This window comes from Haliaeetus albicilla, chromosome 8 (assembly GCF_947461875.1).
Source record: "Haliaeetus albicilla chromosome 8, bHalAlb1.1, whole genome shotgun sequence".
Classification (NCBI taxonomy): Eukaryota; Metazoa; Chordata; class Aves; order Accipitriformes; family Accipitridae; genus Haliaeetus; species Haliaeetus albicilla.
In genome coordinates, this window is record NC_091490.1 from 43,783,504 (window position 1) to 43,791,649 (window position 8,146).

An 8,146-nucleotide genomic window follows, 5' to 3' on the forward strand; every position below is an offset into this window, starting at 1 on the left:
GGGGTTTGCGTGTGCCCTTCGGGTTTCCTCGCTCACCCGTGCGCACACGGAGGCCATCAGCAACACGCGCCCCTTATGCTTTCACCCGCCTCCGACGGTTTAAAAGCACTAGAGGGAACGATCGAACAGCCCTATTTGAACATTAAACCAGCGTCCCGCTGTGGGACACAGGGTGGGGGTGAGCGGAGGGGACGAGCGAAGGGGGACAACGGCGTGGGACGAGGGTGCGTGGACGGGAGCTGCTGGGCTCGCCCCAGTCCCCGCCTGCCCCATCGCCCTCCCCGCGGCACCCGACCGGCCCGCGGGCACCGACCCGGCCGCACCTGACCCAGGCAGAGCAGGCCGTGCCGGCGGGCCAGACCCCCGGCCTCCCGCGGCCCCGCCGCCGCCACCACCCGCACGGCCCAGCTGCTCAGGTAGACGCGGGGCTCGGCGGAGACCGGCGGGGCGGCGGCGGCGACCACCACCAGCCCCAGGAGCAGGAGCGGCCCCGGTCCCGGTCCCGGTGCCGGTGTCGGTGCCGGTCCCGGCCGCGCCGCCATCCACGCCGCGGAGGGCGGGGGGTGGTGGTTTTGAGCGGGCGTTGCTATGGCGACAGCGTCGCCCCGCCCCTCCTCTCGCCTTGGCCCCGCCCCTCTGGGCCCCGCCCCGCCGTCGCATTGGCCCGGGGGCGGCGGGAAGGCGGCGGGGGCGGGGATTGGATCGGATCGGATCCGATCGGACCGGACCGGGGTCGCCGCCGCCGCCGCCATCACCGCCGCCATCACCGCCATGGGCACGGTGCCGCAGCGCCTGCAGCGCCTCCTCGATCGCCCCGGGCCGTTGGGCGACCTACTGGGTCGCCTGGAAGCCCGCACCGGCGTCCGGCGGCTCTACCTGGCCACAGGTGCGACCGGGACCCTCGGTTCCCCGGGACACCCCCAACCTTCACCCCCCCCCACCCCAGCGCGGCCCCCGCTGCCTGCCCCCTTCCTGCTCCTCCCGTTTTAGGGGGGGTCTCCCAGGGTCCCTTCTCTTTCCTGGGGTGCCCCGGTAGCCCCTCACCATGCCTCTGGGCTCTGCGGGGGGGGGGCACGGGCAGGGCAGGCAGAGCCCCCCCCCCGTTTGGGATGGGGGCCAGGGGGGTGGCCACGCCGGCCGGTCCTCACCTTCGGCAGGCGTGAAATCCCACACCCCAACCCGAGGGGAGGCACGCTCACGGGGGTCTGCGTGTCGGGGGGCTCTGCCGGACCCTCAAGACCCCTGAGAAGCCTGGCCCTGACGGAGGGGGGATCCCCGCTCCCTGACCGGTGAGCCCCCAAATCATGGCGGGTCAGACCAGGCATTGGGGACAGGAGCACCTGTTCCCCATGTCCTGCTCATCCGGTGGGACTCGCCTTCCTCCCCGGCGGGAGGGCAGAGGTCTGGCTGTTAACGAGATCCTGTTTGCTCATTAATGAGAAACCAGCCGGCATCTCCCCAGGGAACGTCCTCCTGGCATGACGTGGATCCTCTCCTCTGTCCTCACTGCAGCTCTGACCCTCGGCCCTGTGCCGCTCTCTGCCAATTTACAACTTGCCTGTCCGCATTCTGCAATTCGGTATTTTATATAAAACCTCCCAGGAGGGGCTCAGGGTTTCCCAGTTGCCCACGTCCCACTGGGCCCTTCCCCTGCCTTTTGCCTCCTGGTGCAATTTCCTGGCCCTTTCCCTGCTGCAGGGCTCATTTTCCTGCTCCAAGGGGGGAAAGGGGTCTGTGAACAGGCACGTGTTGTGTTTGGATGTGGTGCGCGGTGTTTGGGCATTTTCTGAGCAAAATGGTCCCCGGGGCTTTGGTCGTGCTCAGGTGTGATGGAGTTCTGGGGGTAGGGGAAGAGTGGAGGCACCGCTTCTTCCACCAAAGAGCGATGGTCCAGTGTTCTCGGTCCCTGTCCTGGAAAGGAGAAGCTGCTGCTGAACTAGAAATACTTGATTTCTCCCTCCCCTCACTCTGGAGCAATTTCTAATTTGTGTTGGAACCCAGCAAGGTCAGTTCTGCATCTCTGAAGCCAGTAGCAACCCACGGGCTGCAGTTTGGAGCCCATCTTGCCTGGTCTCTGGGCAGCACAGCCAGGTCAGCTGTGTGGTGGCTTCAGCTGATTAAAAATCATCCCGGAGGAGGACGATGTCCCCTTCCCAAGGCACGGGGCCGGCTGGGCTGGCCGTCATACCAGCTGCTTGGCCTCCTCACCGGGGAAACCTCTCTGCCAGACTGGCAAAGCCTCGCTCTCTTTTAAGTGCTGTTGTAAGGATCACTGTTCTCCCAAATGTCCCCTCCTGTGCTGGGGCTGGGGGGTCTCGGGGGTGAGGGGGGATGGGACAGGCACCGTGGGATGGCTCCAGCCACCCCCCTCAGCAGCTCTTCTTTGTAAGCGAAGCCTTTCACTTGGTTTTTTGCTGTTACATAAATTTCTCTGGGGGCTAAACTTAGCCCATGAAATCCCTTCTAAGGCTCTTGGAGGAATGAAACCCAGCGCTGCCTGAACCTGCCTGTTAGTTTTCCTTGAAGGGAGGTTTATGATTGCTCCAAAGCCGCATTGCTCTTGCCCATCTCCTGGGAAAGACCCAAAGCCCCGTTCATGCTCGGAGCTGCGGCTGCCTCACACCGGGGGCAGAAATGCTGCAGTGAGCAGAGCTGGGATAATCCATCCTCTGAGCCCGAGCAAGGGCTTTTCTCTAATTCACCAGCGCAGACAGGTTAAGTCCTGGCTTTCCTACCCGCTGCAGGGCAAGGCGCTTACATCGACGGAGGAGTTTGTACGCAGGGTTAGGGGAGACGCTGCTGGGCTCTGACAGTAAATGCCCTCGACTCCGGTTCTGCGTGTCCCCAGGCTGCTTCCCTGCCCTCTGCCCCTTCGGGGTCTGTGTTTCAGCTGCCTTGGGCAGGTTGGGAGGGAGCTGCTGGGTGCTGGCATCTCTGGGCCCTCCGAGCCCACGCGGGAGCGAGGGCTCTTCGCTGTGGCCGTGGTTTTGGCAGCAAGGGCTCCTTGCCCCGGCTTCCCCCATCCGCCGGCTCTCCCAACTCCTGCAAGCGTCTGAGGGCTGGGCAGGCTCCAAACGACCAAAGCCTTGGCTTACATTTAATTTTAATGATCTAATTTAATAACAGGGAAGCGGGATTGGATTGCTGGTTCTCAGGGGGCTGAATCCTTAACGCACAGTGGCTGCTCAGCACAAGCACATGCAGGAGATGTGTACAGGGAGCAGAAGGGAGACGCAGGCTTTGGCAGCAAGGCTGCTGCTGGGCACTTGGCTCAGTAGCAAGGCTTGTCCTTGAACAGTCATTATCAAAACGCCAAGTGGCTCTGAGCCCCAGGCGCAGAGGAAAAGCTCGGTGCCTTGACTTTGGACTGTACGTGTGTGTTCAAGTCTCTGCTTCCGATGACTCTGCAGCCTTGGCCCGGGTCCAGGCTGGCGATGGGTTGAAAGCGCGGCGAGTTTGTTGTGGTAAAGTCCCTTCCAGGCCAGGGAGGAGACAAACCGTGACAGGTCCAGGTCGTGGCTCCCTTGGGGATGAGCGAGCACCTGCACTCCACAGCAGACTCTGCCATGTGCTGTGGCTCAGTGCGGCTGCGCAAGTGGCGTGTTGAGCACCTCAGTGGTCTGGTGTGCGGAGGGTCATACTGGATTTAATTGGGGGTGGTTGTTATTCCCAACTGGAGCGTCCTGGCATGTGCCTCTTCTCGCTACTGGGATGAGAATCCTGCTCAGCAGACTGAGCCGGGGTCTCTCCTTGCCGTCTCAGTGTCGGCAGCTACACGACTGTCCTTTCTGTGTCCTCCCCGGCAGGTTCTGCGGCGTTCCTGGGGCTGTACCTCATGTTCGGCTATGGTGCCTCGCTGCTCTGCAACCTCATCGGCTTCGCCTACCCTGCGTACGTCTCGTAAGTACCAGTGTCCCAGCCCAGCCTCCCTGCAGCATCTGGAGAGCATTCCCTGCCCTTAGATGAGAGTCTCCCTGGTACATGAACAGGCAGTTATGGTTGGGAAGCTCTTGAGACCTTCCTGAAAATGCTGGGACCTGGCATGGTCCCAGCTTGGGGCAGCAGGACCCGGTAGGCAGGTTTGCTCCAGGGTTTGGAGGACTTGGGAAGGAGGTGCCCACCCTGGCAGCAGGACCGCAGCAGCAGTGCCCTTCCCCTCTCCTGCCGCAGCATCAAAGCCATCGAAAGCTCCAGCAAAGAGGACGACACCACGTGGCTGACGTACTGGGTGGTGTACGGCATCTTCAGTGTAGCCGAGTTCTTCTCCGACATCTTCCTCTACTGGTTCCCCTTCTACTACGTTGGGAAGGTAACGGCTTTGCCGGGGCCAGAGTCCTCTCGCCCGATGGCAGAACTCGGAGGAACCAAGCGTGCTGGGCTCTGCCCTGTTAGCAGGGCAGGGATGGTGGCAGTGGTGGGGCCACAGACCAGCGCGGAGCTCCCTGAGGTTCTGATGCCTCCAGCGAGCTCCGGCCTCGGGAAGCTGCCTTCGGACCAGGCTGGGGGGGACCGGAGCAGCTCAGCTGCTGCCCTGTCACTGCCCCACTTCTGGGGGGCTGCCTCGCTCAGCCCCTGCCCTGCCCCACCATCTTCTAGCTCTGGAGCATCTCTCCTCCCCGCAGTGCCTGTTCCTGGTGTGGTGCATGGCTCCCGTGTCCTGGAACGGGTCGCAGGTGATCTACCAGAACGTTATCCGGCCCTGCTTCCTCAGGCACCACCAGACCGTGGACAACGTGCTGGGCAACCTCAGCACCAAAGCTCTGGACGTGGCTTCCAGCGTCACCCGAGAAGGTAACGTGGGTCCCCCGGTCCCCGCCATCCTGCTCCGTGTCCGGGGCAGGCAGTTTTCCCCGGAACACGGCCCGGCTCCACTGGGACGTGGGCAGCTCTTGTTTTAATCACCAGCAAGCGGCCATCTCTCTGTGACGGCGGGCCGTGCTCTCGCAGCCGCAGCCATGTCCCTCCCCGTGGTGGCAGGAGCCGAGCGGGGTGGGGGGCTTCTCTCTCCCCTCTCTGTAATTCTCTCTTTTTCTCTTTGCGCCTGGCGGTCCAGTCCTGCAGACTCTGGTCAGCAGCAGAGCCCGGCTGGCGGCCGAGGTGGCACCGCAGCTCAGCCTGTCTGTATGTAAAGAGCCGCGGTTCCTGCTGCCGCCGAAGGGAGAAAGGGCCCTTCCGTGCCCATCGCCTCGCCGCTACCGCCAGCCGCTTGGCCGGATCCGGCGGACGGCTGCGGCCACGGCGGCGCCGGCCAAACCGAGCTCCTGCTCTCGCAGACGCCGGCGTGGCTCGCGCGCAACCGTCCCTTTCTCCCTCGGCGTGGGTAGAGCAGACGCTTTCCCTCCCGCTTCTCCGTAGCCAGATCCCGCGTCCTCCCTCGGCCCCGCCGTGTCCGCGCGTGCCTCGGCGCTGGCGTCGACTTGGGGTTCCCGTTCGAAGCCTCCCTTTTCGCGGGTGCAGGCAGGGAGGGCAGCTGCCCGCCGGCCTCAGGGAAGGCAGGAGCTGGCTGCCAGCCCGGTGCTGCAGTGGGAGGGAACGGGACGGCGATGTCGGGCGTCGTGGGGAACGGGACGGCGATGTCGGGCATCGTGGGGAACGGGACGGTGACGCCGGGCGTCGTGGGGAACGGGACGGTGATGCACGGCCAGGATGGGCTCGTCCCCGAGGGCCACCGGCTGGGTGTCCACGTCTCCAGGGACAGACCGTAAGGCCATTCCCGTGTTTCCCACAGCCTCCGGAGCAGCCATGAACCTGGCGCTGGAAGCGGAGAAGAGCAAGTGAGAGCGGCCTCCGGTCCCACCGGCACCACGACCGCGGGTCTGGGTTCCCTGCCCAGACCCGTGCCCCACCGCTGCCGTCCCCAATAAACCCCCCTCGGTGTTCCCCGGTGCTCCGCGAACCCGCCTCTTCCCTGTGGGCGGCGGCGGCGCCGTGATACCGCGCGGCCCCTTTAAGAGCGGGGAGGGGTGGGCGGTGCCTTTAAGAGAGAGGGCGGGGCCCGGGGAGGGGAGGGAGGGTGCCGGCGTGACGTCGCTCCGGGGGCGTGCCGGAAGTGAGGGAGCGGGGAGGGGCGGGCTGGTGCTACGGTGGCTGGGAGGAGGGCGGCGGGTGAGGAGCGGGGTCTGTCCGTCCGTCCGTCCGTCCGTCTGGAGTGACGGGCGGCGGAGGGGGTCGGTCTGTCTGTCCTGGGGGCGGGGCTTTGTCTGTCTGTCTGTCCGGAGGGGGAGGGAGGGGGCTCTGTCCGTCCTGAGGGACAAGGCCGGGATCTGTCTGTCTGTTTGTCTGTCCTGGGGTGGACAAAGTGTGTGTGTGTGGGTCGGGCTGTCTGTCTGTTTGTCCGTCCCAGGGGCGGGGTGGAGGGGTCTGTCTGTCCGGGGCGGGGGGCAAGGAGGGGGTCTGTCCGTCCTGGGGGAGGGCTGTCTGGCTGTCTGTCTGCCTCACAGGCAACGAGAGGGCTGCTGTCTGTCCTGGGGCAGCGAGGGGGTCTGTCTGTCTGTCTGGGGGTTGGGGAAATCGGTCTGTGCGGGGGGGGCAACGAAGGGGTCTGTCTGTCTCTCCGGGGGAGACAGTGAGGGGGGGTTTGCCTGTCGGGGGGGCGGCGGGAAGAGATCTGTGTGTCTGTCCGAAGGGCGGCACGGTGGGGGGAGTGTCTGTCCATCTGTCTGTCTGGTGGCCGGGGTGGGGGCACCCCAGCCCCCTCATCCTGCCCCCCCACCCCAGCACCAGCCCCCGCGCATGAGGCCCCCCCGTGATGAGCTCCAAGGCCAAGCGGGTGCTGCCCACCCGCCCTGAGCCCCCCAGCGTGGAGCAGATCCTGGCCGATGTGCGGGGCACCCACCCGGCCGACCCCGTCTTCCTCCTCCCCGCGGAGCCTCGCCAGGACCACGGACCCTCTCCAGGTGAGTCTCTGGATGGGGGGAGAGTGGTAGCGGGGGCTCCACCGGCCCCCGCTGAGCCCCCCGCCCCTGCTCTGCCCCCTGCCAGGCTCCCCCGGCCCCACCAGGCAGGAGGCCGCCGCGGAGGAGAGGGAGCGGCTGTACCGGCAGAGCCGTTCCTACGTGGAGATGAACCAGCGGCTGCAGGAGTCCCGGGAGCGGCTGCGGGAGCAGTGCGAGGAGCTGCGACGGGCGGGAGCGGCGCTGGAGCGCGGCATTTCAGAAATGAGGCAGAAAGCTTTCTGAGGGCTGCTCGAATCGGGGGTAGAACCGTTTACGTTTGATTTACGGGAGGATCTGGCGTTGCTGCGGCTTGCCGGCAACTTCACCGGCGTGCAGGAGGGCCGGGGCTGGGCCGCCTTGGCAGCCTGACTTTTTTCCGGGGAGCCGCGGGACCTGCTGCCCGTGCTGGCGAGGGGCTGTCCGGGCACGGCGGCAGGTTCCTGGTGTGGGAGGAAAGGCTCAGCCCCCACGTTTGGCCCCTGCTGTCCATGAACTTGAGGTCCTTGTCCCCGGTGGGTGGCATGTCGTCTGCGCCCTCACGCTGCGGCTTCACTTATGACTTTTCCATCTGGTACTGCCCCGAGGATGATGACATCGCCTCCCGCATCTCAGAGCGCTTGAAGAAAGAGGGCTTTCGGGGTTACGCAGAGCACCAGGACCAAGTGGCTGGGACGTCTGTTGTCCTGACCGCCATCAAGGTCATCGAGGCCAGCCGGGTGGCCATCCTCCTCCTCTCCGCCAAGTCCCTGGGCGACCCATGGTGCCAGCGCGTTTCTCAGTGGAACCTCTATCACATCATCCACCACCACGGGACCAAGATGATCCCCGTGTACGTGGGCGTGAAGAAAGCCGAGGTGCCTCCCTTCCTGCAGCACCTCATTGAGCTGGAGTACCAGACCGAGTTTTTCTTTGACAGGCTTGTAGATAGCCTGAGAATCTCCCACTCGACAACAAGCAAAGCCAAGCCTTCCCCCTCCTCCAAAGCGAAACGCTGAGGGACTGTGGGGGGCCAGGGGCTGGTTTTGCAGCTTGTGTGGGGACCGGGGCCGATGGCCCCGCAGCGATGGTGGCGGGAGCAGAGTTGTCCTGTACTGCTAATAAAGGTGGTGGGAACCCCAACAGTGCTGGGGATTGTCAGAAATCTCATTAAAAACCCTTCTCAGAGAACTGAAGGTGTGACTTTCTGTCCACACGCCCCCGCTTAGCTTGGC

The 8,146-nt window shown here is 64.9% G+C and overlaps 2 protein-coding genes across 4 annotated transcripts; both read left to right on the forward strand.

Moving 5' to 3' along the window:
- Positions 1-704: 704 nt before the first annotated feature.
- Positions 705-5,886, forward strand: REEP6 (receptor accessory protein 6). 2 transcript variants are annotated; one of them, XM_069790566.1, is made up of 6 exons: positions 705-886; positions 3,807-3,900; positions 4,171-4,309; positions 4,623-4,791; positions 5,054-5,121; positions 5,729-5,886. In XM_069790566.1, the coding sequence occupies exons 1-6, from the start codon at positions 772-774 to the stop codon at positions 5,744-5,746; spliced, it is 603 nt and encodes a 200-aa protein (XP_069646667.1). In that variant the 5' UTR covers positions 705-771; the 3' UTR covers positions 5,747-5,886. The 2 variants fall into 2 exon arrangements, with proteins under 2 accessions (XP_069646667.1, XP_069646668.1); XM_069790567.1 differs by lacking the exon at positions 5,054-5,121.
- A 112-nt stretch (positions 5,887-5,998) lies between these two features.
- On the forward strand, positions 5,999-8,107 carry C8H19orf25 (chromosome 8 C19orf25 homolog). 2 transcript variants are annotated; one of them, XM_069790568.1, is made up of 3 exons: positions 5,999-6,105; positions 6,718-6,896; positions 6,982-8,107. In XM_069790568.1, exons 2-3 carry the CDS (start codon positions 6,749-6,751, stop codon positions 7,176-7,178), a joined length of 345 nt encoding a protein of 114 aa, XP_069646669.1. In that variant the 5' UTR covers positions 5,999-6,105; positions 6,718-6,748; the 3' UTR covers positions 7,179-8,107. The 2 variants fall into 2 exon arrangements, with proteins under 2 accessions (XP_069646669.1, XP_069646670.1); XM_069790569.1 differs by having other exon boundaries at positions 6,048-6,167.
- The last annotated feature ends 39 nt before the right edge of the window (positions 8,108-8,146 follow it).

Bases quoted from the DNA above. Each gene is read 5' to 3' on its own strand.
- REEP6 (XM_069790566.1), top strand. From the start codon at position 772: ATGGGCACGGTGCCGCAGCGCCTGCAGCGCCTCCTCGATCGCCCCGGG. The intron at 887-3,806 runs GTGCGACCGGGA...CCTCCCCGGCAG, and splicing joins GCGGCTCTACCTGGCCACAG to GTTCTGCGGCGTTCCTGGGG. The intron at 3,901-4,170 runs GTAAGTACCAGT...CTCCTGCCGCAG, and splicing joins GCCTACCCTGCGTACGTCTC to CATCAAAGCCATCGAAAGCT.
- C8H19orf25 (XM_069790568.1), top strand. From the start codon at position 6,749: ATGAGCTCCAAGGCCAAGCGGGTGCTGCCCACCCGCCCTGAGCCCCCC. The intron at 6,897-6,981 runs GTGAGTCTCTGG...GCCCCCTGCCAG, and splicing joins GGACCACGGACCCTCTCCAG to GCTCCCCCGGCCCCACCAGG.